This window comes from Tripterygium wilfordii, chromosome 18 (genome assembly GCF_013401445.1).
Source record: "Tripterygium wilfordii isolate XIE 37 chromosome 18, ASM1340144v1, whole genome shotgun sequence".
Taxonomy (NCBI): Eukaryota; Viridiplantae; Streptophyta; class Magnoliopsida; order Celastrales; family Celastraceae; genus Tripterygium; species Tripterygium wilfordii.
In genome coordinates, this window is record NC_052249.1 from 9,041,803 (window position 1) to 9,069,246 (window position 27,444).

At 36.4% G+C, this 27,444-nt stretch overlaps 5 protein-coding genes across 12 annotated transcripts; 2 read left to right on the forward strand and 3 right to left on the reverse strand.

Moving 5' to 3' along the window:
- Positions 1 to 644: 644 nt before the first annotated feature.
- Positions 645 to 3,898, reverse strand: LOC119983281. Of its 2 annotated transcripts, none has more exons than XM_038826941.1 (4): positions 3,443 to 3,898; positions 2,695 to 2,876; positions 1,758 to 2,034; positions 645 to 1,154 (listed from the first exon to the last, which is right to left on the reverse strand). In XM_038826941.1, the coding sequence occupies exons 2-4, from the start codon at positions 2,861 to 2,863 to the stop codon at positions 836 to 838; spliced, it is 765 nt and encodes a 254-aa protein (XP_038682869.1). In that variant the 5' UTR covers positions 2,864 to 2,876; positions 3,443 to 3,898; the 3' UTR covers positions 645 to 835. The 2 variants fall into 2 exon arrangements, with proteins under 2 accessions (XP_038682869.1, XP_038682868.1); XM_038826940.1 differs by having other exon boundaries at positions 3,732 to 3,897.
- A 1,077-nt stretch (positions 3,899 to 4,975) lies between these two features.
- On the forward strand, positions 4,976 to 10,187 carry LOC119983279 (LL-diaminopimelate aminotransferase, chloroplastic). Its single transcript, XM_038826937.1, has 10 exons — positions 4,976 to 5,240; positions 5,441 to 5,517; positions 6,035 to 6,102; positions 6,892 to 7,008; positions 7,384 to 7,446; positions 7,720 to 7,824; positions 8,025 to 8,075; positions 8,643 to 8,963; positions 9,335 to 9,541; positions 9,716 to 10,187. Exons 1-10 carry the CDS (start codon positions 5,158 to 5,160, stop codon positions 10,007 to 10,009), a joined length of 1,386 nt encoding a protein of 461 aa, XP_038682865.1. The 5' UTR covers positions 4,976 to 5,157; the 3' UTR covers positions 10,010 to 10,187.
- LOC119983278 (squalene monooxygenase SE1-like) lies at positions 10,104 to 12,762 on the reverse strand. Its single transcript, XM_038826936.1, has 8 exons — positions 12,421 to 12,762; positions 12,184 to 12,295; positions 11,896 to 12,070; positions 11,646 to 11,814; positions 11,322 to 11,540; positions 10,958 to 11,233; positions 10,586 to 10,864; positions 10,104 to 10,466 (listed from the first exon to the last, which is right to left on the reverse strand). Exons 1-8 carry the CDS (start codon positions 12,658 to 12,660, stop codon positions 10,353 to 10,355), a joined length of 1,584 nt encoding a protein of 527 aa, XP_038682864.1. The 5' UTR covers positions 12,661 to 12,762; the 3' UTR covers positions 10,104 to 10,352.
- A 1,449-nt stretch (positions 12,763 to 14,211) lies between these two features.
- Positions 14,212 to 16,983, reverse strand: LOC119983769 (squalene monooxygenase SE1-like). Its single transcript, XM_038827496.1, has 8 exons — positions 16,619 to 16,983; positions 16,387 to 16,498; positions 16,042 to 16,216; positions 15,773 to 15,941; positions 15,446 to 15,664; positions 15,064 to 15,339; positions 14,679 to 14,957; positions 14,212 to 14,574 (listed from the first exon to the last, which is right to left on the reverse strand). Exons 1-8 carry the CDS (start codon positions 16,862 to 16,864, stop codon positions 14,470 to 14,472), a joined length of 1,581 nt encoding a protein of 526 aa, XP_038683424.1. The 5' UTR covers positions 16,865 to 16,983; the 3' UTR covers positions 14,212 to 14,469.
- Positions 16,984 to 18,013: 1,030 nt separating this feature from the next.
- On the forward strand, positions 18,014 to 25,710 carry LOC119984621. 7 transcript variants are annotated; one of them, XM_038828653.1, is made up of 6 exons: positions 18,014 to 18,213; positions 20,125 to 22,395; positions 22,512 to 22,857; positions 22,968 to 23,033; positions 23,128 to 25,407; positions 25,496 to 25,710. In XM_038828653.1, the coding sequence occupies exon 2, from the start codon at positions 20,271 to 20,273 to the stop codon at positions 22,119 to 22,121; it is 1,851 nt and encodes a 616-aa protein (XP_038684581.1). In that variant the 5' UTR covers positions 18,014 to 18,213; positions 20,125 to 20,270; the 3' UTR covers positions 22,122 to 22,395; positions 22,512 to 22,857; positions 22,968 to 23,033; positions 23,128 to 25,407; positions 25,496 to 25,710. The 7 variants fall into 7 exon arrangements, with proteins under 7 accessions (XP_038684581.1, XP_038684584.1, XP_038684586.1 ...); XM_038828656.1 differs by having other exon boundaries at positions 23,128 to 25,374; XM_038828658.1 differs by lacking the exon at positions 25,496 to 25,710 and having other exon boundaries at positions 22,512 to 22,721; positions 22,797 to 22,857; positions 23,112 to 25,408.
- Positions 25,711 to 27,444: the final 1,734 nt, after the last annotated feature.

Genomic DNA, 27,444 nt, shown 5'->3' on the forward strand with positions numbered 1-27,444 from the left:
TGTAAAGGAGTGTATGAACTAATTATTGTGGTGTTAATACTTTCCCTCTTTAGACCGTGTGTACATAACAAAAATAATCCAATCCATGCGCCTAAATAATCAATCATGAAACAGATAAGATATGATAAGATAGATCCACTCAGAGTAACCTACTTTAAATTTACCTTATCAGATCCACTCATAATAACCACCTTCAAGTTTACTTTCGTGCCGACAGATTTATACAAAAATGAGAATCACCACGCACTTGTCATAATCAACTTTCAAGTGTTGAGCAGAAGCTGATGGGCTACATCCAAATTGCTTGGCTATCATGCATGGCAAGTAGTTTTTGCTTGTTTATCCGAATCAAATAAGATGCATAACCAAAATGTTCCCACTCAATCTATTTGCTATAGCTTTTCCATCCCCAGCCTGTCAGTTTTTATTAGCACTTTTTTGATGACATTATGCATCTGCTTTTCTATCGACTTGCCCCCAGCACTGAAGCTGAATTTGTGATCCTTCAACCAGCACAAAGAATATGCTTAAGATAGGGAGCTCCCATCTCAACAGCCATCACCAAGTGGAAACTATGCAGGGATCGAAAGTTCAAGCAGATCATTATGGCCTTAATTATATATCTAAGGGCGATTTCAGGAGAATGGAGAATCAAAGAATAATAATTTCACCATAGAAATAAACTAAGGCCATAGTTATTTCCCAAGATTTGTTCATGTAAAAGAGCTCTGAGAAATGAATAAAACAATCCCTTTACAAGAAGAATCGTCATGCAGATTTCATCTAGCACAGTTATCAGATACACCTGAGGGAGAACAAGTGCCCGTAAGGGACTTCACTTGCGGTGCCCCTTCTTTTCCTTCCTCTTCTTTTTCTTTTCCCTCGTCTTGTGTTTAGATTTGTGCCTTGTATAGTACTTCTCGTTTGAGTTGCTAGAGAGCTGGTCCCTTTTTGCCTTCTTCCTCTTCTTTTCAAGCTCATCATCCGATGATCCATAAGACTTCAGTGAAGATGGCTTATCTGGACCGTATATAACACGGTGTTCCCTCAAATAAGAGCTTGTTGACAAATCGTCCTTGGAGTCCGAACAAGGCGGAGGGTAAGGACCAGTTTCGTCCATCCTGGAACCTATAGCACCCCGGCCACGCTTAACCCTGCCATAAACAAAGTATGGGTGTCAGGCCATCAAAAATTTCCGTTCTCACTTAAATTATGAGCACCCTCACACACAGATGCCTTAGAATATATGTTTATATGCCTCCTTATTTAATTAGCAAAAGCACTCCATACATTCGAGTAACTTCAACATCAAACTAAAGCACTTGAAAATCATTTTATACTTCCATGCACCCAATTATCTGCTATTTTTGAAGATAATCAGCAGCATTAGTAGATAATTTACTCTCTTTTTTTGTCATTTGTCTCAAATGAGAAATAAAAATTATAAAGTCTTATAAATCGAAGTTAGTCAAATACCAAGAATATATTCTTCTAGAGAGTTTTTTTTTTTTTAATCACTGTGCAACTCAAGATTCCAGAGTTCAATTTCTAAAACCCTCAATGGACTTATAGACCATAGGGTAGAAATAAAGATTTAAAAATTATTGGATAATTTGGATTCAATAGGAAACAAGCAGGAAAGTTAAGGGAGAAGGGAAGAAAATTTCCATCTAGAATCTAGCGAACCAGCCACAGATGAACACAAGCAACAGGCAAACGTGAGTGCTCACGCGCACACACACATAGTATTTAATTACCTTGAGTGTAAAAATTCCTCAATCTCCTTGTCCCTAAGACCATCATCGTCCCTCGAATGGCAGTACTCAACTACTTCACGACTCGATGAACATGAAGCACTCGCATTCTCATCAGCTATAGCATGCCTCTTACTTTCACTTCTGGGATAGTTACCAATATCCTTTTGGTTCCTGTCATTGCGGCTCTCATTTCTTGGTTTCCCTTTAAGCTTATCATTTAACTCACGCTCTTTCTGCCTGACACGCCACATCTCATTCATTTCCACAGCTCGATTTGCTGTAAATAGAAGCCAAAATCAAGCAGAAATGAGCCACCAATACATTCATAGCATTAGTTGGAAATTTTTTTCCAAAAAGATAAATCAAATAAAGTCTTCTACAGACACCTAAAATTTCCTTTAGTTTACAAGTTTACATGTGCTCACAGAAGGACCCTATTAGAGACACAGTGGCTCCAAATCAACTCTGACAAACAGAAAAAGATCATCTAGTCATGCATGGAAAGTCAAGGCAGCACTGTGGCAGTCTAGAAACTGGATTCACAATGCACAGAGGCCAAAGTTCTAACATATCAGCATTAGCCAGAAAAATGGAAAAATAAAATAACAAAAAAACAGCCCAAACTCTCAAGCCAATCAAAGAGTTTCACCACCCTTGGCTATCTGTTGCTTAAAAAGAGTTTGCTCATATAATTTCAGATTTCAGCACATTTTAATGTATCTAAGCCATAACCTTAAAGCCACCCCTTATGCATACACATACCTCAAGTCACCAGTAAAAGAGAAAAGTGGGCTGATAAAAATTATTCTCAAATCAGTATTTTCACTGCATATAAACTCTAAAAAAAATGAGTTTGTTTCTCCCTTTCTATAGGACATCAAATGATCATGTCAAACAGAAGACAATCAAAGTATAATAAAGTGATAAAAAAGCTAACCTTGTTGCACCCCAAGAACAGTTGCCGTGAGAAATCGTGAATTTGGCTTGGTCCTTACATTAGGCTGTCGGAGATAAGCCAATACACCTTCCTTTTCTGCTTCTCGACGCATTTCTGCAGCTTCTCGCAAAAGAATTGCAGCTATTTTATTCTCTGTGTCAAGATCCATTTAACCCTGGAGGCTGGAAGAGCAAAAACTATAGCTCAGACATAGCGTGAAGCAATAGTATTGGACTGAAAAGATGAGGGAATCTCGCATAGGCTAAGAAAATTACTGAGTGGTGTTTATTTATACATCCTTTTTGAATTCAAGTGCAGTTTTTAAATCTTAGAGAGATCAACGTCCAAAGAGAAAAGAAAGAAGAAGAAGAAAATTATAATATCTAAGACCAATCACTCAATAATCAAAGTGAAAATCCCAATATGAACAATTTCTAACATCCCAGAAATTGTCCACTGCAGAACTCTAAGCCTAATAAAATCTTAATTTGTCAAGCCCACTGCTTTTGCTGACACCTACAAAACATGTAGTTTCTTTTCAATTTCTCTACCAAAAGCCAAACAAATTAACAAAAGCATTGAAGGAAGGCATTTATAATGCAAGGGAATCTAAAAAAACCTACACATTCTTTTTCTTTTTCTTTTTTTCTGTTGAAGTTTTTATCTTCCAGCCAAATTCAAAGTCAAGTGACATGATTTAAACTACGAAGAAATTCTATAAAAGATGTCATAAAGGCAGTAAAAGTACCATACTCAAAAATTGTGTTGCTTATAACTAAGCTATCCTATTTTCAGCTCAATTTTCTGTCTTCATAAGTTCAGTCCATAATCCAGTGAAAGAATTTAAAGGACAGTGAAATTCTATATAAGAACCTAAAGCTGGTAATAAGCGCAAAATACTAACAATAACAGCTCCCCTCCTCCCCAAATAATCCAAAACCCATCTAAATCCAATCACTACAACACTGAACCAGAAATCAACCGCCTCAGAAATATCAGGAACACACTTTTTGACGGCAAAAGCAAAAAAGAAATACCTGATTGAAACCAAAACAAATTTGAGAAAAAACCAGCCGCCGGCGCTGGAAGAGAATCGATCGGACAGAGATCAAACGCCAATTAACGAGAAGCGAGATGTTTATCTACCAAAAAAAACAAGACAGGGAGAGACGACCTTCTTGGGCAGGGAAGATTGAAGAAGAAACGAAAGAGCATAAAAAGTAAGAACCCAATTTGGATTCTCTCTGGGTCGCGACATCACTGGGCCCATAGCTAAGGCCCAGCCCAATTAATTTCGATACATTTTCGCCGAAATTAGTATAATTTACTGCCACGTCAGCAAGGGTTTCGATAAACTGACGCGGCAGAGCTTGAATGGTACCATCCGTTTAACAACGAGTGGTTTTTTTGAGATAATGCTTGAAATCTCAAAAAGTGACCCTTAAAAAGATCCCATTTAATGTGGAGGGTTGGATGTGAAGTGAGTCCTATATATATATTTTTAATCAATGATTATTTTAATGCCACATAAATTTAGAGAACTTTTGGGAATCAAATTTTGATGAAGATCCATTTAACTTGGTTAGAGATGAAAAAAAAAAAAAAAAAAACCAACCCAAACATTATTCGTAAGATACCCGATCTGTTTAAAACCCAAAAACCATTCATAAAGGGCTTGGAAATGGTTATGGTTTTGATTTTGATTTTCAAACCCGTCAAGATTTAGGTTCGGGTTTGGTTTTTGATGCTGGATTTAGAGTACCTGAGTCGCTTAATAAAAAGTTAATTGTAATAATAATATTATAAATAATCTATAAAGGTATACTATTAAGATACTAAATTATCACTTTCCCAAAAAAAAAAAGATACTAAATTATTACATGATAAAACATATTAAAGCATATACATTTATTAATCATACTAATAAAATTATAAATTACACTAATTTGAATTATTCAAATGATATAACATTACAAGATAAATCATACTTAATATCAAATAAAATCATAATTAATTATTAATTATTTATTTTATTATGTTTTTAATGTATGATTCGGGTTTTACGTTTGAGTTCAGGGCGGGTTAGAGTTTGAATTTGTAGATTTAGAAATGATTATCCGACATATGAAAAGTTAAATAGTAAACGAATATTTGGTGAAAAATGGATATCCGGTGATAAACGGTTTATGGAACGATTTTGGTATTAAAAATTCAAATAATTTTGTAAACCATTTTGGTATACAATAGTGTAAATGGAAACGGTTTTTTGATATTCCTTAATTGAAAAACTACCCAATCCGTTGTTATCCTAACTTGGACTTGGTTGACGCTAGGGTTTTGTGCAGTTTGTAGGTTTACAAATTCCCTATTTGCGCTTCAGCTTCCGACAGCATTCAGTCAGTCAGTCAAGTCCTATCGCCTCCATCTCTGCTTGCACACTTGTTTTTGCTGACGCTGTTCAAAATGTCTGTTTCACAGCATCTCACTACTCCTTCGATTTACTCGTCTTCCTCTGCTTTCTTTGCCAACTCCAATTTTCATGTAAGGTATGGTTTTTATTTTTTATTTTGTGCTTTTGTGATTGTTTGGTCTTCGAAAGGTGTTGTATTTTCCTATTTTTCTTTGGAAGCAAGCGAAAGTTGCAAGCTTGTTTGTTTTGTAGGCTTCAGCTTCTTATTTGTTTGGGTGTCTTGTTTCGTGGTGAATTGTGGTTATTTACTAATGTGAAATTGGGATTTTATTTCAGACCCCAGAGAATTTCTCTTCCTGGGAAAAGCATTGCTACATGTAAATGTGTTGCTGTACCACAAGAAGAGATTATCGGTACGGATTTTATACTTAATTGCTTGTCATTTTGATGTTTCAAACTATTGTCTGTATTTCACTTTGTGGGAGATTCCGATGGAATAAGCACAGCGATGTAGTTTGACATTCTCCATCTTTTGTGGGTCAAATGCTAATGAAGAAAATATTTTTGGCAACCTTGGGACTATTGACGCTATTTGATACCACAATGATGGAATTAGAAAAAAACTGTTTTATCACACAGTTTGTGTGTGATTGGGTTTCAGTATATTTTTTGTAAGACAGTAGTGGTTGTTTTCGTAAATTTTTCACTGGTGAAACCTTCAACGTACTGGCCTTTCCTTTATTTAACCGAATGAGAACCATACTTATATCACAAAGTCATGTTTGTGCACAAAGAAACAGAAAATTGTGAAAATGGTACAAGGAAACAAGATGAAACTTCACAATATGGTAGGGAGGATTTATCGTGCATTTTTCTTTGTAGATATTTTACATTTGAAAACGCCTGAGATATTTACTGTATCTTGTGAAGCTTACAAGACAAATGTATCTCGCAATGCAAACATTGCCAAACTTCAAGCTGGTTACCTGTTTCCAGAGGTCTGTAAGCACTCTGTATATAATATTTTTAGATTTGTTGGTGTTGTTAATAGTTGTAATATGCTTTTTAAATTTTTTTTCTTCTGAAATGACAATTACAGCACATATTTTCCTCAGGCTACATTTGTTTTAAACCTGCCACATCGTATTGGAACTATGAGACTACATAGTTTAAATCTGACTCTTAAATACTTGTGTGAAGTAAATTTAATTATTTTTTTTATTTTTCTTCTGGAATATATCTTGAGGTAACTCTATGCACACAAAAGCAAAATGAACTTTTTCAAGTAATTTAAACCATTTTATATAAACTGATTAAGGAGAGAAACTGCATACGATAAATTGCTTGCACTTCTACTGATAAAAGGAGAAAAATGGAAAATTTTCAAATTTCTTAGACCAATACGATGATAGAGAAAATGGTAATTTGTTTATGAGGAAGCTTCTATCATGAAAAAAATTTAAAAGCCCAAAATTCTTCTGGATTTCTCTCGATTGTTTATATTTACCTCTTAAACCAAAATTTGCTTGCACTTCTACTGATAAAAGTTGAAAAATGGAAAATTTTCAAATTTCTTAAACCAATACGATGATAGAGAAAATGGTAATTCGTTTATGAGGAAGCATCTATCACAAAAAAAATTTAAAAGCCCAAAATTCTTCTGGATTTCTCTCGACTGTCTATATTTACCTCTTAAAACTGGCAAGTTAATACTTTTGTGGTATATAATAGAAGAAATCACTTTCTTTTTTTTATGGTCTTTTTCATTTTCTTTTTGGTGAAAGTAGGTTGCTCGAAGAAAGGTTGCGCACTTGCAGAAGTACCCTGAAGCTCAAATCATAAGCCTTGGTATTGGTGACACTACCGAGCCCATTCCAGAACTCATTACTAATGCAATGCAAAAGGTACTGAGTTCACTTTGCTAATAAAGCAGCCGTGCTTTTGTGAAACTTGTCTCGCTCTTTTGGGCTCTTTTGTTTGTGTACAACTCATGAATTAAAGGTATGGGTCATTCAAAAAAAAAAATTAAAGGTACGGGTTATAATTTATGACATCTGGAGTCAAAACGAATGTGTACTAGTATAGGTTGAAGTCCCGCGAGAGAGGGTTGAGGTTGGAGGGAGGGGGGTGTCGCGGAGGGACATTATTAATTCCGCAGTGCAAAATATAATGATTTCACTGTGCTTTTGATGGACACTATTATTTTGTGGCTTAATATGTTTGAATTCTTGTGATTTTCCTGTTGGTGACTGATAATGCAAATCGATTTATCTTGGCAGAAATCACAAGCCTTGTCAACTTATGAGGGTTACAGTGGTTATGGTGCTGAACAGGGTGAAAAAGTATGTGGTAATCCTGATTTCCAACTGACTTTTTTCATTGGGATATTTGATTAAAGTTCCATTTATATAGTTTGCCTGCCAATGCATCTGCTCTTTCTTGTCAAATATTTTCTTGTCAAAAACAATGTGTTGAGGAAATAGAGTCGTGATTGCAAGTTTTCACCTCTATAAAGACATTGAGAACTGCAATTGAGATTTTATGGCGTGTTCTGCATACCTTCATGATAGAATTTGTGATAGTTGAAGACTAACAATTTCCTCTAAATCTGCTAGCCGTTGAGAACTGCAATTGCTTCCACATTTTATAAAGACCTTGGCATAGAGGAAGGTGATATATTTGTCTCAGATGGTGCGAAGTGTGACATATCCCGTCTTCAGGTTTGTTTTATTTGTTTAGACTCCCATTTGTCTCAAGTGATGTTCTTTTTCCTCGGTTATATGTATTCATGCTCAGGTGATTTGCATTGCCCTAAATGAATGCCATTTAGTTAATGAATGATGAATAGTGCTTCAATTTATAATGAGCCACTTATCACTTTGAAATTGACGGAGTTCATTTTGGTTTATCTGTTTGGCAGATTGTTTTTGGATCTAGTGTTACAATGGCAGTCCAAGATCCTTCATACCCGGTAATTATATATCTGTAAACTGAAAATAAATTGTATTTTCCCTCTCTCCATTAGTCTCTCCTCTTTTCATGTAATACTCTTGTATTCAATTAGATATGTCGTGTGATCGACTCTAATACTTGTATTTTGTTTCTTTTTTTTTTTTGAATGAATACTTGTATTTTGTTTCATAGAGTTTTCTATTTAGAATGCTTTTGTAGGCTACTATGCCTTAACATACAGTTTGAATAAGGAAAAAGGTGGACCTCTTAATTAATTTGTAACCCAAGTAACACTCATTCCATGGTCTCCTTTCGCTGTTTTTTCAAGTAGAGTTCTTCACAAAATGTGCATTTGCATTTGATTGTATCAATGATCTGACTTAGGTATTTGAGAATGAAAGTTAATTTATAATTCTGTCTTGTAATTTGCCTTCCATGTTTGGACACATGTTTCCTTCATTTAGGTAGTCTGTTAGATACTTCTTCCATGTTCCTTTTTGATGAATGCTTACGTTTGAGAAGCTAATAGCTTGATCTTGATTGTCTTTGGTGGTTACAATCTTACTGCTGAACTTTTCTTTTATAGGCTTATGTAGATTCCAGTGTCATTATGGGGCAGACTGGACAGTTTCAGAAAGATGTTGAGAAATTTGCAAGAATTGAATACATGAGCTGTACACCAGATAATGGATTCTTTCCTGATTTATCCAAAGTTTCGCGAACAGATATCATAGTCTTCTGTTCCCCAAATAATCCTACTGGTGCTTCTGCAACAAGAGAGCAACTGACACAGCTAGTAAAGTTTGCTAAAGACAATGGGTCAATCATAGTCTATGATTCTGCATATGCAATGTATATGTCTGATGACAATCCAAGGTCGATCTTTGAAATTCCTGGAGCCAAAGAGGTAATTCTGGCTTGTAATTAAACTTTCTTACTTTATATTGCCTTCTCATTAATTTTTTTTATAAGACAAATCTCCTGGACATGTAGTGTTTTTAACCTTTGTGAAGTTTCACTGTTGTTTTCTTGATATTTTATATGACAATTCTCTTTTGAAAGAAAAATAAAATAATGCAAACATATACAGATTCGAATTAGGATTTGAATCTAGTAAATTTCTTGAGATAACTGGTGCCAATAACTTTCTTTTTACACTGGTTAACAACTTAACACTAACACCTGTTTGTACCATGCACACCACTGGTTGGGTTGTGATTTTTTTCCTAGTTGACATGTGTTATGTTAATGTACCTATACTACCTACAATCATTGCAGGTTGCAATTGAGACCTCATCGTTTAGCAAATTGGCCGGGTTTACTGGAGTTCGTCTAGGTTGGACTGTTATTTCAAAAGAGCTTCGTTTCTCAGATGGATCTTCAGTTGCCAAGGACTTCAACCGTATTGTTTGCACTTGCTTTAATGGGGCATCTAATATTTCACAAGCTGGTGGTCTGGCTTGCCTTTCACAAGACGGTATCAAGGTTAGTTCATTGCCATTCTCTTATCAGTAGCTTAGTCCAAAAGCTACAAAAATATGGAATACTTGTGATCAGTTAGCTTGTAGAGTTACTTATTTCCTAATATTCTGATGTCCTCCTTGGAATATATTGATGGAGTTTTGGAACTAATAAATCTGTGAATTCGATCCCTTGCAGGCTATGGGTGAGGTGATTGGATATTACAAAGAAAATACTGAAATAATTATGGAGACTTTTAGTTCACTTGGTTTTAAGGTGTATGGCGGAAAGAATGCACCATATGTGTGGGTTCACTTCCCTGGAAGAAGCTCATGGGACGTGTTCAGCGAGATTCTTGAGAAGACCCATGTAGTTACTACCCCCGGGAGTGGTTTTGGTCCTGGTGGTGAAGGTTTTGTCAGGATTAGTGCTTTCGGGCACCGAGCCAATGTAGTAGAAGCCTGTAGAAGATTCAGGGAGCTATACAAGTGAGATCTGGGATGCTAATGGCTTCCCTTTCTAAACTAAAGATCCATGCAGCTGCCTCTGCCATTGTTTTCTAAATTTGTAGAGCAATGGAACAGGGTTGAAATTACAATAATCATCTCTTGATGGACTTTTTATTCTATTGAAAATATTTATCAGTTGCAGAATTTTCTGCTTGATTGGAGATGCTCAGATTTTATCTATACAACCCTTTATTTTCTTATATAAGAATCCAAGCAAAGGAACTGATATAGACCGGCATCGCGGTTTGCTGATGATGCAAGCAATCATGTAGTCAAAAAACTTAATCACCTAATCTGCCATGCTCTACTCCTCAGCCTCCAATTCTTCAGACTTGTTTATGTACAGGGGGTGCTCTGTAATATGCTGGAACTGTTACAGGAAACAACATTTGTCTAACTCCTTCTGCTTTTATTATCGGAAAGATGATCCCTGCTGCACCCTGCAATGAAATTTCAAACTCTTTTAACATTCAAACAATTTAGTCGACAATCAGTATTTTCTATCTAAATTGATTACAAGCGAATGATATTTGAAAGGCTAGACTATGATTATACATACCGAAATCAGTCTGGCAGCCATCCAGACTCGATTTGCAGAAGGAAATGGAAGCAATAGTTGTCCAACACCATAGATTGCCACAGCAAAGAAATGTAGTACTAAGATCAATGGACGCGGGTTTAAGCCAGAAAGCAGAGATATTGGTCCGTTGGAGAAAACACCTCCTAGGCTCAAGTAGTCGAAACATGCTTGTCGCATTTCTTTTCTTGCAGGATCAGGTGATGCACTAAAGACCTTGTACAAAGCACCTGCTAGTGTGTTTATCGTCGACGCCATAGGCTGCAAGCACAAATCATGACATACATATAATGATCTGAAACAATGTAAAGTACTATTTGGCAATTCATCACCAGCTAATGGTCATTGGCATACCTTACGCAGTGTGTAAAAGGACTCAAGATACTTGGAGAGTGCAGCTGCATCTTTTAAATCATCTAGAGGTCTTAGAAGATCTCTTAGAACACGGACATCAGAGAGCGCGACGGTCATACCACCTCCGGTTAGAGGATGGCGCATGTTGAATGCATCTCCCATCAGAAGTGCACCGGGAGTTGGATGGGGAGAGGCAGGCATGCTCCTATTTGTCATCGTTCTTACGTTTCCTTTCTCGATTGCAGATATAAACGCTTCATGAACTTCTGCTGGAACCTGACATGGACAAATCACTCTTATCAATTAAGACATAAGCATCAAAGATTGATTGCTGCTGAAGATGATCTCTTTGTTTATGTTTTACCTGGTGAGCTACTACAGTTTTGAGATAATGAGCCATTTCGCCATTGGAAACTGAAGGTACTTTCTGGCCAGGTACATCAACCAAGCAGCGGATCTCAGTGCTGCTTATAGGGTAAAACAAGATGGGAGACGGATCCGCGAGAATTATATGGCCATGATTTGCATATGGAAGCTGACAGTTCTCCAAGACCAAACCAACAAAACAAGAAGGTATATCAACCTGCATTGAAACAGTAAAGAACTTTTAACACAATGATTATTTCATAAGAAAAAGTTTCCCACGTCGTGAACTTCTTAATCATCTAAGTTTCAAGTCATGTCAGACCTTGGGATGGCAGAGAGTGCGTCGCAAATTCGAGAAACACCCATCACAGACTATGGTAAGGGGAGCATGTGCAGTCAGCTCTTGACCAGCCTTGGATTTGTATTGAACTCCTTTAATAGTCCCTTTCTCTTCAATCAGAGATGTTACTGAACCTTGCTCTAGCCTTACACTGCAAAATAAAGCTTGAAAGTTAATATTATGAATTAACAGTACATGTGGTTCTTTAGATTTAAAGAGAAACAAGGATTACTTGGGCAAAGAAGCAGCCTTTTCCCTCATTCGTTGAACGAAACGGCCATTGTGAAAGCTTCTTCCTGCTACATCTGAACTGAAACTTTGTAGGGGATATGAAAGTTTAGCACTCTTCCCATCCTTGTAGAGTGCGTATCCGAACACACGCTGAGCATCAATTTCATTCAGACAATCTGCACCCACAAACATACATTATACCTTCTGAGAATCAAATATTGACATCTTGATAGAAACAATGACAAGTGATTCTATGTTTCTGCTAAAACATATGGAGAATGCTAACTACCTTCAAGACCCAACTCAATTAACTTGAGATATCCGCCTGGTTGTAGCAGCTCACCAACAATTCTGTCAGGCTCATTCAAGTCTCTCTCAATCACTTGAACGCGCCACCCTTCCTGCAAACAATCAGCAACGTAAACAAGTAGACTAAAGGCGTGCATATATATATATATATATACACAACACACTTAATGAAGACTGCATGCTCCAGTCATCAATAGGAGGGAAAAAAAAATGTAACCTTGCCAAGAGTATAAGCAAGAGCAGAACCAGCAACACCAGCACCAACAATAATGATATCGGTACCTCCACCACTCTCTGAGCTCCATATTCCATTTTCAGATGCCTTGATGAACATTTTCTCCTTATCAACATCGATCGAAGCTGATGATGTGGCCTTCTTCTTTCCTCTAGAAAAGTAAAACAGAACAAACCCCAAAACAAAAGCCATAATTCCTTCCATTATGTACTTATAATCCATCTATAAATATATATACTGAAAGAGATGATATACAACAAACTCTCCCTCTAAATTAATCGCTAAAACGTGAGAGGCTTGTTGTGTGGTTCAACCATGAGGAGGCGTTTATATATATATATATATACATATACAGCTAGGTGTTAGGTAGCTCAAAAGATGAAAGCAGTTTTGGCTTTTTTTTGTGCATTTTTAACTAACCATTATCGTATAATAGATTGTTTTCCACAAGCTTAAATTGTAGTCAAAATAAAATTATGTGAGGAAGATTGAAAATATTTTCAAAGTTTTGAAAACTGTGGATTGGAATCAGGGGGTGATGGACCAAAGAATACAACAGAACAAATAAAAATATCAGAATTTCTCTCATTGAACATGAACATGCATTTTTTTTATGTATTATAATGTGTGAATTTTTGTTGAACATGCATAGAAGGACAAACTAGAGAATAACTTATGTTTATAGCTGTTTTGGATCATTTGACTATTGAGAATGGGAGGGACTTGAGTGGATCAAATGTACTTAGTCAATATATTTAGCTTATACTAACACAGGTAGAACAATGAAAAAGTCAAACCAACGTTTGATCGAAAACAAACACACTGGAATCCATTAGAAATTTGAGAGAAAAGCTCTCTAGCGTTTTGATATATCTAATAAAATGATAGATGATAACCACTAGGGCCGACTACAATCCTACTATGAGCTAAAATGTAAAATGTAAAATTATAAAATATCCTTAAAAACAGAAAATCACCCGTTTGAGACCCGAAACGATGAGGGTGGCACCTGGTTCAATTCAGAACTCCGTTTCGCTTTAACAAGTCAAATTTCGTAGTCGAAATCGGACAATGTTGCAAAATGATTTCTACTAGCTGGTATAAATGGTACGTAACTCCAACCTTTTATTTTGTTTATTTCAACCCTATATCATATACCCAGTTTCAAACTCATTATAACTTTAGAAACAAAACAAGAGAATATTGCACGTAATCTCAAACTATTACATTGTCTTTTGATTTCTCACACTTATATTAACCGTAAACTCCAATCGTGGAGAATTCAAAAAATTCCTATTCTATGAGGTGATGTTTCACAAATCACAATGTATCGGAACCTTTTGTTATGTAGCTTTTCATCGAGCAACGCACGAGTCTAATCACTAGAAAATGAAATAAAGATAAAACCAAAATCCAATGAGTAGCTGAAAGTTGAAATACTTGCAAGATGAGTTAACTAATAGTAGTCAATGTTGACTGATGTAAAGGAAGCTGGTGGGAATTACAAAAAAAAAATGATAGTAAATTATGCAGCAGACGACTGATAACTTCATACGACTAAGATTAATCATGTGACAAATTTTATATGTTCAAAGGAATTGGTAAATGCTATGAAAGAGAGCAAGTGAGCCGTTGGTTGAACGACAATCATATTACATGTAAAGGATCACCCACCCATTAGGTCGTGGGTTCGAATCCTACCCGCTCTCCAAATCCCTATTTGAAAAAGAAAAAAAAAGCTATGAAAGAGAGACTCTCATCTACTAAGAAACATTCTAAAATCAATGGTGTATAAATTGTCTATTAAGGGAAGTATTACAACTTCAAGAGGAGAAATCTATTTTTCAAAATTGAAGTATCTTTCTATATCTGATAAACTGATATACAGTGTACATTTTCTGCTCTTTTTTAAAGCAATCTGAACAAAAGAATCAATTATATGATCAGTAGTACAATGAAATGGTGTACTTAGATGTATACATAAATGCAACACAGCTCCTTCTGCTGAATTTTCTTGTTCCTTATTTTCAATTAGCAGCGCGCGGGAGCTCTGTAATATGCAGGAACTGTTGCAGGGAAGAACATTTGTCGAACTCCTTCGGCTTTTATTATAGGAAAAATGATCCCTGATGCACCCTGGAAAAAAAAAACACACCAAAAAATGCACATTCCAGTTATTGGAGATTTTAAAGGCGTATTTTGATAGGAAATTATGAAATTTTTTGAGGGAAGATATGTACCGAGATCAATCTAGCACCGATCCACAAGCGTTTTGGTGAAGGGAATGGGAGGAGCAAGCGCCCGACTCCATAGATTGCCACAGCAAAGAAATGGAGGACTAGGCTCAGCGGACGCGGGCTTAGACCAGAAAGTAGAGATATTGGTCCATCAGAGAAAACACCTCCTAGGCTCAAGTAGTCGAAACAAGCTTGTCGCATTTCGTTTCTTGCTGGATCAGGTGATGCACTGAAGACCTTGTACAAAGCACCTGCTAGTGTGTTTATTGTTGATGCAACAGGCTGCAAAGTACAAATCATATTATATATTCAGTTAATCAAAAACAATGTGTGGAACTAATTAACTGTAACTACTTTGTTGTATGTGTTTACACATTGATCAGCTTACCTTACGTAGCGTGTAAAAGGATTCGAGATACTTGCAGAGTGTAGCTGCATCTTTGAAGTCATGTAGAGGTCTGAGGAGATCCCTAAGTACGACAACATCTGAAAGCGCCACAGTCATACCACCTCCTGTTAGGGGATGACGCATATTGAATGAATCTCCCAAGAGAAGTGCACCTGGAGTTGGACAAGGAGAGGCAGGCATGCTCCTATTTGTCATTGATCTTATGTTTCCTTTCTCAATTGCAGACACAAATGCACCATGAACTTCAGGTGGAACCTGACATATGTAAGAAACAATATTGGAATTTAGTCGTTCATGCCTCCGCATTGGACATAAAAATGTAAAATGGATTGATTGATTCAAGGAATTATGGGCTAATTACCTGGGGAGCAATAACAGATTTCAGATAATGCGCCATTTCGCCATTAGAAACTGAAGGTACTTTCTGGCCAGGTACATCGACCAAACAGCGAACTTCAGTGCTGCTTATAGGGTAGAACAAGATGGGTGCAGGGTTCGCGAGAATTACATGTCCATGATTAGCATATGGAAGATTACAGTTCTCCAAGATCAAACCGACAAAACAAGAAGGGACATCGACCTGCATTTGAAATAGCCAAGAACTTTCAAGACAACTTCTTACACCAGTAATATATACTAAACAAATTGTTCCATCCACTAGATCATTCAGTTTAGGGTAAAGATATACCTTAGGTTCGCAGAGAGAGCGTCGCAAGTTTGAGAAACCGCCATCACATACAATGGTAAGTGGAGCTTGTGCTGTCAGAGACTGTCCAGTCTTGGTTTTGTATTGCACTCCTTTAATAGTTCCTTTCTCTTCAATCAGAGATGTCACTGTGCCTTGTTCTAATCTCACACTGTTTCAATATATTAGAAAAGTGAATTAGCCTAAGAGATTGAAAAACATTATGCAGATCATATGATTATGCAACAGAGAAAAGCTGGCTCTATGATTACTTTGGCAAAGAAGCAGCCTTTTCTCGCATCCGTTGAATGAAACGGCCATTGTGAAAGCTTCTTCCAGCCACATCTGAACTGAAACTTTGCAGGGGATATGATAGCTTACTACTCTTCCCATCCTTGTACAAAGCATATCCGAACACATGCTGAGCATCAATCTCACTCACACAATCTGCAGCCAGAAACACTTATTCCCTTAGAGTCGGAAACAATTCTGCTGATTGTTATTACAAGTTTTAAACGCACGTCAAAGGATTTCAGTCCTTGGAGTAATATTTCATGGTGAAGCTAAATCCATCAAAACATATTGTTCGTAAAGATATCGAGGCGAATGCTAATTACCTTCAAGACCCAGTTCCAGTAACTTGAGATATCCGCCAGGTTGTAGCAGCTCACCAACAATTCTGTCAGGCTCATTCAAGTCTCTCTCGATCACATGAACGCGGCGTCCTTCCTGCAATGCAATCAACACTGTAAACCAAGTGTACAAAAGCATATATATATATATATACACACACTTCATTCAACAATGCTCTCTTCACATCTTCAATAAAATAGAGGGAATTGATGTAACCTTGGCAAGAGTATAAGCAAGAGCTGAACCAGCAACGCCAGCGCCAACGATGACTATATCCGCGCCTCCTCCATTCTCCGAGTTGCATATTCCATTTTCAGCTTCCTTGATCAACATTTTCTCTTTGCCAATATCAAATGAAACTGAAGATATGGCCTTCTTCTTTGTTCTAGAAAAGTAAAACAGAACAAACCCCAAGACAAAAGCCATGATTCCCTCCATTATATACTGGTAATCCATCTTCATAGATCACTAGGAAGCCGATATACAATGGAAGATATGATATATATCAACTCTCTCTCTCTCTCTCTCAAAACCTTGAGCTTCCAAGTGTTTCAATTACCATAAAGAGCTGTGTTGTGGGGATGAACTATGACTTAACATAGCATCTATATATATATATATATATATATAAATATATCATAGTTATGGGTTTGGTCAGTGACCATTAAAATGTTTATTTGTGACATTTTGATGATAAATTTGCATTTTTGTTAGGTAGTTACATGTTGAATTCAACTATCCATGTGTAGTCAATATTGGTGACTAAAATTATAATGAACAATATTGGAGAGTCAAAAATGGCTTCCAAATTTAACAATATTTGACTTGGGATGCCAAGTAGGGGGTGTTGAAAAGTATTTGGACTGTAAAAAGCCACCAAAACGTAGCAGACCAATAACAGAATCTAGTGTCATCGAACAAAGTATGAAAAGAACAAATAGAGAATAACTTAACTTAGTTGCAATGGGTTAGAGCATTAGTCAAAGCACAATTTGCTAGTCAAAAGTTCAAAACCCCTCTGTCTATTTTTTTTTAATGAGGAGATATTATGATGAGACATTACACATGTAAATCCCCAATATTTAGATCGGGTAAATTTATGGTTTGGCTACCCAATCTCTCCAATTACTTTGACAAAGGCACCAGAGTTGATTGGGATCACTACAACAATTCCAGGTTTTTATGACAAAAACAAATTGTCCCAAATAGTTGCGTTTTTGTGACAAATATATTTTTTATCTCAAAAAAAATATATTTGAGACAATAAAAAATTCATCCCAAAAGTTGTCCCAAAAGGATATTTTTTGTGACAATTATATTATTATTTGAGACAAAATTGGAACCCGTCCCAAATAATTACTTTTTTGGGACGTGACTACAATTCCATCCCAAAAAACTCACTATTTATGACAAAATTTTTTGTACCGTCTCAAATAATCAATAATTTTTGTGACAATTTAAACTTGATCCCAAACAATCATTATTTTTTTAGACAAAAGGAAAACTTCATCTCAAATAATTGGTACTTTCAGGACGAATTTAAAATTCGTCCCGCAAAAAAGTTTTTGGAAAAACTTGAAAATTTCATTCCAAATAATCATAGTTTTTAGGATAAAATAAAAGTGTTGTCCCAAATAATCTGTAATTTTTGGGACAAAAATTAAAAATTCAGTCTCAAATAATAAACACACGCTTTGTATCTCCTCTCCTATGGGAACGTCTCTTTCTCTCACGGCTCCTCTCCCTTTTCTCCGTTAATCTTATTCCGCCTCATCAAGTGAATTCGCAGCTCTTTGATCATCGCCGGTAAGGTAAAGTTGCTCTTCTCTTCAAGTTCATCATGTAGATATCCATTTTGATAGAGGTTGTATGATGTTTGAACTCGGGGCTCTGCTGGTTCGAATTGGGTGTTTGGATTGCCAATCTTGATCTATGTTAAGAATTTCAAAGCCCGAGTCTGTAAGTCGAGTATTTCCTCCTGCCTCTGCAACTTCTTTTCTCTCCCCCGCTGTCTCTACTCCCGCCCGGCTGTGCTTCTAGTTGGCTTTCTTTCTTTGTTACCGACCCAGGAACCGCACTTGCTTAGTGACTCCTTTCAATAGGATAGGAGATGCTATGCCAAAGACAGCCCCTGAAAGGTCCTCAGATGTCAATTCCAATTCGCACACTTAGGGATCGGAAAGAAAGGGCCTAAATAGGCTATAAAGCTTTTCCTTAGCGCGAAGAATCATATTTATGGAGAAAAAAAACAACTGGTTATTCATCAATGTCTGACCTCCTCCACTTGGGATTGATTAAGGCGGTACGAATACCGAGACTTAGTAATCATTTGAAGATAGTATTTTAGTGTATATATATATATATTTATGTATGTATATGGGTTTATCCTTTACTAATGCTACAAATCTCCATCAAAGTGGTTATTTTTTTATAATTGAACAAAAGCGAGGAGCGAAGCCGAGTTTACGATTCAATCTATTTTTTAATTAGAAAGTGATTTTGCTGGTGGTGTTCTGGGTGTGGTGTCATAGGCTCTCAATTTTTGATTTGCTAGGGCGTTGAAAGTTAAATTCCAAAACCCCTTTTCTGTCCTGGTTTAGTGTTGGTTCGAATCATACATGTATTCATCTTCTAATCCATCTAACCCTAAGAAACTCCATGATCTTGTAGTCTGCAGTGAGTATTTGTTTGCATGACTTTGAAAAGCATATACAACTTCATCTATCTCTATAAAACATCAACATCCTTTGTTAGAAAGTGAGACAAAATCTTTTTGAAATCCTACGCGTTATGTTTACAAACCTGATAGTTTTGAGGCTTCATCTTGTGTAAGTAATGCAGCAAAACCATACCATTGATGCTATTCTTATAGCTATAAATAAGAAAAATTCTTGCTTTCTTCTTTAGTTTCCTTCACGGATGAAAGATATAATTGGTATAGAGAATTGGGTTCGATCAACTTGCTGCTTGCTAGTTTATTATATGAAGTTGATGTTAGTGGATCTATCTAGGAAAGTGACTTCTTTTTTATGAATCATTTTGAAGACTTATCCCATGCGAATTACCTGTACGTGAAGCTTAAGAATTTATGGTTATCCATGGGTATGCTATATGTAGGACAGAGTGCTCCCGCCTGGTTTTAGCAGGCTAAAATTTTTGGGTGAAGCAATGTGTAACAATGGTCTGCCAAGTTAGGAATATTGAAGTCTTTGTTTATTTCCTTTCACTTTTCTTAGGTGATAAAAGAAAAAATATGCATTTTAGAAAGGCATTGTCACTTTTCCATCACAAATTGGGTTAAGATTCCATGCCTTTACAAAATCATTTGGTGACACTTGTGAACTTTCTAGACCCGTGCATCATCTACACAATTCTTTTTATTGTTCCTGATGCTGAACAAAGAAAAATCCTTGTCAGCTAAGCAACAGTGACTGCTTATCTTGCAAGAAATATACTTGAAATGCAATATGAGTTTGTATTTTTGGTAGGCAAGTAGTGGTAGTAGGTGGTTTGAACCAATGATATCTAGATAGTGCGATAGCGGGATCGGTACTTGCCACCAGGACAAGTCTTAATATAATTCACGATTCATCTTAGTTAGGATGTGTAGTTGCATATTTATGTTTTATTCTCTATTTGTTAATTTTTACCTAATAGCTAATGTCAATTATATATTTTGGTATTGTTTGACTCGTGTTCGTGTTCATTCCATTCTTTGATAGGGAATACATCATTGATGGATAAGAGTTGGACAAATCTCCCTTATAGATTTTGCCCCGAGTATGAAGCCGGTGTGGATGATTTTATTAGTTTTGCAAGTGCAAAGGCAGACAGTCTCAATAGAATTCGATGTCCTTGTCGTTAGTGTATGAACACAGAATTTCACCCTGTGCCTAATGTGAGAGAACATTTATTTATGAAGGGAATGGATCGCGGGTATACTAGATGGGTATATCACGGAGAGGAGGAATTAACTCACCTAAGCGTGGATGATGAAGGTGGTGATGATGGTGGTGGTGATGCTGATGACAACGATGAGATGGTTACAATGATTCGGGATTGTCAAAGGGGAGCATTCATGGATAAGTCAATGGGAGAACCGCCTTGCAGTGATGAACCTCAAAGGGATGTAGGTCAAGAAAATGATAAATTTGCAAGGACTTTAATAGATGCACAACGTCCTTTGTATCCGAATTGTCACAAGTTCTCGAATTTATCTTTTCTTGTGAAGTTGCTCCATATTAAGAATATTTGTAGTTGGAGCAACGAATCATTTAACTTGGTTCTTGACTTATTCAAAGAGGCATTGCCTGAAGGGGAGGCATTGCCAACTAACTATTACGAGGCAAAAAGCATCATTCGGGACTTGGGACTTAGATATGTCCGTATACATGCATGTATGAACGATTGTGTATTGTTCTGGAAGGAGCACGCCGATAAAGAAAATTGTCCGGTATGTGGAGAATCTAGATGGAGGTTTCAAGAAGATAAGAAGAAAAAAAAAGTGGCCAAAAAGGTCTTATTTTACTTTCCGCTTAAGAAGAGATTACAACAACTCTTTTTGTCAAAGAAGACGACTTCGCTCATGAGTTGCCATAAGGAGAAGCGTGTTGTTGAGGATACAATCTTACGACATCCTGCGGATTCCGAGGCTTGGAAGAAATTTGACAAAGACCATGAATGGTTTGCTCAAGATCCTCGGAATGTTCGCTTTGGTCTAGCAAGTGACGGTTTCAACCCTTTCGGTAACATGAGTACGAAATATAGTATTTGGCCAGTGGTGTTAATGTCGTACAATTTACCACCGTGGAAATGCATGAAGGAGCAATTTTTTATGTTGTCGCTACTTATTCCGAGGCCAAATTCACCTGGCAATGATATAGATGTTTATCTACGCCCATTAATAGATGAGATGAAAGAGTTGTGGGAAAATGGTGTGGACACATATGATGCCGTGAAAGAGCAGTATTTTAGGCTGCATGCTGCTATTTTATGGACTATAAATGATTTTTCGGCCTATGCAAATTTATCTGGGTGGAGCACAAAAGGGAAGTTGGCATGCCCTACGTGCAATAAAGATACTTGTCATTTACGATTGAAGCATGGATTCAAGACTGCTTATATGGATCACCGTCGTTTTCTCCCTCTCGATCATCCTTTGCGGAAGAAGACGAGAATGTTCAATGGTAAGCAAGAGCATAGGCCTAAACCTATAGGATTATCTGGGGATGAAGTGCTAGAACAATTGAGCCATATAGGTAAGGTAACTTTTGGGAAGTCACAGAATAAGAAGAGGAAGCGTACAGATGAAGAGTTGAATTGGTTGAAGAAAAGTACTTTTTTTGAGTTGCCTTATTGGAGGACTTTGTTATTACGACATAATTTGGATGTCATGCACATTGAGAAGAACATATGTGATAGTGTTTTAGGGACTTTGATGAACATTGAGGGGAAAACAAAGGATACCGTCAAGGCTCGAAAAGATTTAAAGCTTATGGGTATCCGCAAGGAACTTCACTTACAAGAAAATAAAAATGGGAGGCAATTAATGCCTCAAGCGTGCTTCACTTTGCCTAAAGAGAAGTGTAAGGACTTTTGTGACTTTATCAAATCTGTGAAGTTTCCTGATGGTTATGCTTCAAATGTTTCTCGCTGCATAAGTACTAGAGATGGTAAAATATCAGGGTTGAAAAGTCATGATTGTCATGTTTTCTTATAGAGGATACTTTCTATTGGGATGCGTGGGTACTTAGATGATGATGTGGCAACCATAATCATTCAATTGTGTTTTTTTTTAGGGATTTGTGTTCTAAAACCTTGAAACTTGAGGTCTTAGAACGCCTAGAAAGGGATATTGCCTTCATACTTTGCAAGTTAGAAAGTATTATGCCACCTGCATTCTTTGATATCATGGTTCACTTAGCGATTCACTTGCCGAGCGAGGCAAAAATTGGTGGACCGGTGAATTATAGGTGGATGTATCCGGTTGAAAGGTTCGTAATGTAATTGAATTATGCAATTATACATATACTTTGATTAATGCTTATGATTGTAAACTTATAAGAATGTTTTTCTCATGTAATTTTTTGTACGTTTTCATCATAAACAGATATTTACACACTCTCAAGTGCTATGTTAGAAACAAGGCTCGGCCGGAAGGTTCTATTGCGGAGGCTTATATCAATAATGAATGCCTTACCTTTTGTTCAATGTATCTCCACAACATTGAGACGAGATTCAACCGAGGGGAGAGAAATTGTGAATGAGATCAAGAAGATGTAACAAGAAAGAGAGGTGGACAACTATCTGTTTTTGAGAGGTGGACAACTATCTGTTTTTGCACAGAAGGTTCGTCCAATAGGAACAAAAATTTATGAGAATTGGTCACTTGCAGATTTGGCAAAGGCTCATTGGTATGTGCTCAATAATTGCACGGAAGTGGAAAAATACAAAGAGTAAGTATAGTTTCCTAATGGATATTTATTTTATTATTTTATAATCAATTTGACACTTCAATTATCATCAAACCTTAAATTCTTATAGGAGTCACATGGCTGAATTACAGGGAAAAAATGTAAATGCCATGGAGACCTTGCATCGAGACCGATTTCCTAAATGGTTTGAAAGTTATGTAAGTGTCAACCTTAACTTTACATGGGAATTAACTATATAACATGATGACTTATTCAAATATTATATTTTTACCTAGTCTATGTTATTTACAGATGAAAAAGTTGCACAGTGAAACTTCAGAAGAAGTTACAGATGAATTGTTCACATTAGCGTGTGGACCAGATTCTAATGTGGTGCGGTACTGTGGAACGATTGTCAGTGGAATTAGGTTTCATACCAAAAAGCTCGAGGAAAATCGTAAGACCCAAAACAGTGGAGTGGTTGTTAAAGATTTTTATGGAGATGAAGATATTGATTATTATGGTGTCTTAGTTGATGTGATCTCTATGAGCTACTGTGGAGGTCGTCAAGTATATCTTTTCAAGTGTGATTGATGGGATGTTGGAAATAAGAAATTGGGAATTCGTAATGATGGGCGCTTCACGAGCGTAAATGTGGCTCGCACATGGTGTTTGGATGACTCTTTTGTATTTGCATCTCAAGCTAGCCAGGTCTTTTATGTGAAGGACATCAAATTGGGTGGTTCTTGGCGTGTGGTTCAAAAGGTACAGCCTAGAAATTTGTATGATGTTCTTGAGGCAGTTGTGGAGGAGGATTCTGATATAGATGGTGACGACATCTACTCAAATAATGAGGTTGATGCTTATCAATTAAATGAGGTAGATGTGAACAGACATATAGATATGGAGTATCTTGAAAGAGAAGACATGGGACCAGACTGCGTAGATCCCACTATCGAACAAGATAATATGTTGGATGATGATGAGAGTTTGCTTGGAAGTAGCGCAGATGAAGATCTCTCGGTCGGTGACTTTGACAGGGATAGTGATGTAGAAGATGAAGATGCAATTTTGGTTGATGACATTGATAGTGACATAGAAGATGAAGATGAGATTTAGGTTTAAATCTGGTATATTGTGGTTTGTCTGTTCTTTATAGTTTTTGAACTTAATTTGTATAGAACTGTTAATGGTAATGGAATGCAGGCAGTTAGTAATAAGGGAAACAAGAAATTGAGTTCATACTCCAGGTTTCTCTGCCTTCGTTGATGCCAAAGTTCGAATAACAAGAAATTTAATTATGTTCTTGATTGTTGGACTCCTTGATGCACTGTTCTCATGTAGAAAAAGTCTATTTATAGCAGAGTTGTGCAGCTGTCACTAGGGAAATATTTTCTTGATTGTGGAGCAATTGAATCCCAAATACGAGCCAATAATTTCTTTCCAAATTTTGTATTCCTCAGTGCGGTTTTTGGGTCAAATGTAAATAATTTATGGTACAAAAGTGATTGCTCTGAGATTGTTTATTTGATTAATGAGTGAAGATTTGTGTAAACACATGGAGAAACATAGCATTTTACGGGCACCTAGTTTGGAAAAATTCCCAAGTTTAATGGCATGCCAGAAAAGCCATCAATTAAGCACAAAACAATGAAGAAACATCTGAGATTTGTTGATGTAGAGGAAAAACCATCAAGCAAGTGTGGAGTAATGGAAAAACACCCAAGTTTTCATTGTCCACTAGAAAATCAGACGGGCAGTAGTGGGTTAATGGATAAACAGAAGAGTTTTCGTGGGCTTATGGAGAACCTAAACAGAACAGAGTTGCTCTGGCTTTAAAAACAGAGTTGCCCTGCCTTGCATGTTGTTAATTAGTCAAGAACTACTAAATTTATCAACTTTAGAACACATGGAATCAATCCATTGATATGATTGTTAAAAATTGTTTCAGAATATCACATAATCTTTGTGAAATACCATGAATTCGCCAGTACAAGCAATGTCTTCCAAAACTTTTCATATGAAATCATTAATGGAGACCAAAGTCTTGAGAGATGAAGTGCATTTGCATAGTATTGGACTGATAGCATTCTGGTGAGCATATAATTTCGAGTTCAGTTCATGCAGTAATGATCAATAGCTTCCTACTCTTATAGGAGGTTTCAAACTACTTAAATAATAATCTCAAACCCTAATCACGTTCTATTTATCTGCGATCAGTTCAGTAACTGGTGTATGTTATACAAAGGATTATATGTCGTTTCAAACGGATCCTAAAATCTTAAACTCTAAACACTAAAGTCGTAAACCTCAAAGCTTATGGCCAGTGATGTTCTCGTGGTCTAGGATATGGGATGCCACCACCATTTACTATTGGGTGTAAACGGTTGCACACTCAGGCTGAAATGGATGAAATGAGGCAGCAGTTGCGTTTTGAGGTACGGGAGGAAATGATGGCTGAAATGGAGGAAACAGTTAACCGACGAGTAGATATTCGGATTCAAGAACATTTGGCGCGACTTGAACTTGGTGCACATTCCTCCCATCCTTCTACTGATGGTGGTTCTTCACATCCATCTCTCACTAACAATGGTATTTATATTTTCTTCATTTTTCTATTTTGAAATATGATCTTGGTGTGTGATATGATTGAATGTCCAACTTATGATTTTTTTCACAGGAAATTGACTATTTGAATGGTCCAGCTTGGCCTTGCATTTGGAGAACTAGTTCTGTCACTGCATTTGAAGAATAAGTCGTTTGACATTTTAATCCATTCTATTTTACTGTTTCAACTTTAATTCCACTCATTGTAATTAAACAATATCACTTTGTCTCTATCTTAGGTTGGACCATTTCAATATATATAGTTTGTCAATATATTTTTGGGCCAAATTTTGCTCGTCTCAAATGATCATTAAGGACGGTTTTTGGATGAAGGCGATGTCTTTTGGGACGATCTTAGTTATTGCAAAGTAGTTTTGGTTCGAGAGTTGTTGACACGAATACTATTCCATACTAGTTCTTTTAAGATAATTTTATTTAAGTGTCCCAAATAAATTTTAATTAGGGACGACAAATTTAATATTTGGGATGTATAAATAAGTGTTCGAAATGTTTTTTCGCGACGACAATGAAAACTTTTGGGACGATCATAATTGTTGCGAACACACAGTATGTGTGACAATAATGGTTGTCATAATAATTATTTGAGACAATTTATATTTAGGGACAATTTCTTTTTTTTGTCCCAAATACTTAAAACTTTCGGGACGATAATTACTTTATTTGGGACGAATGAATAAATGTCTCAAAAGTTATTTGTGACAAGAATCAGTTTTGTCAAAAATAACCTTTAAGGACGTAGTATTAAGGACAACGTCTGTTGTCCTCTCAAATTCGATTTTGTGACAAGATAAAAGAATTTTGTGACGATTATAATTGTTGCAAAAGCCATGTTTTTAGGACGACAATTGATGTCACAATAACCATTTGAGACAATTAAAAATTTGGGACAAACAAGAATTTGTCACAAAAAAAAACATGTTGGGACGAATAAAATTATGTCTCAAAAAGGTTTTTTTTTGGGACGAAGTTTGTTTCATCACAACTTACTTTTAAGGACGAGGCAAAAAGGACCACTTTGGGACGATAAAATCTCATCCCAAAAAAACTTTTGGAACGATTTTATGGCCTTTTGGGACCTTGATTCCTTCTAATCTTTCCTTCCTCTACATGCATGAATATTTGATATCACTATATCAGTCTACTATTGACTATTTCCTCAAATTTTTTGTTGTTTCTTTATTTAAAGAACCCAAAAAAAAATAAAATTCCCGGGACGGCCCCCACACCACTTTTGTTGGTTGACTCCATAAACAAACTTTTATGATGTCATTCTCGATTAAAAAAATGCCAATAGACTGTTGACTCCATGGAAGTAGAGTATAACTAAACATGAATAATTCTCTTAAAAGTTTATAGCAACGTGATTATATGTTTGAAAGATTCATCACTACAACAAAACCGCCTTTTTGTGAAAAGGGAAAATGGTCCTTGAAGACTCGAAATCAAGGAATGAAGGAAAGGGGTTGATATAGTGACATCGTCGTCTGTCGAATACTCGAAATCACCTATGGGAGAGGGAGAGAGATGGGTTGAGAGATTGAGGGGATTTGAGGGGCTTGGGCTTGGCAGGTGGGCTTGACAAATGACAAGATAAAATTATGGCCTAAGATTTATGATTGTTGGGTTGGGTCAAAGTTAGTTAGTGGGTTAGGTGGAAATTAGTGGATTGAGGACCTCATTTATTTTTGATTGAGGGTCTTAAGATTAATTTGTGAGAAACCTAGTGTACTTAGTATTTAAAATTTTTTGACTCGATCAACAATCTATTGACATTTGTTTGTAATCGAGAATGCACCATAACATTTTTGGAAAATGAAAAATTAATATCATTTTCAAAATTTTTGGACATCTAGGTCCACTCCAAAAAACTTTATCCCTCATAAGTCTTTTTTTATTTTTTATAATTATTTAAATCATTTAAATTTTCTCTAGTTCATTTTTTGCTCTTTTTTCAAATGGGTTTAGATCTAATATGGTTTCTCTCTTGTTACTTACTCTCTA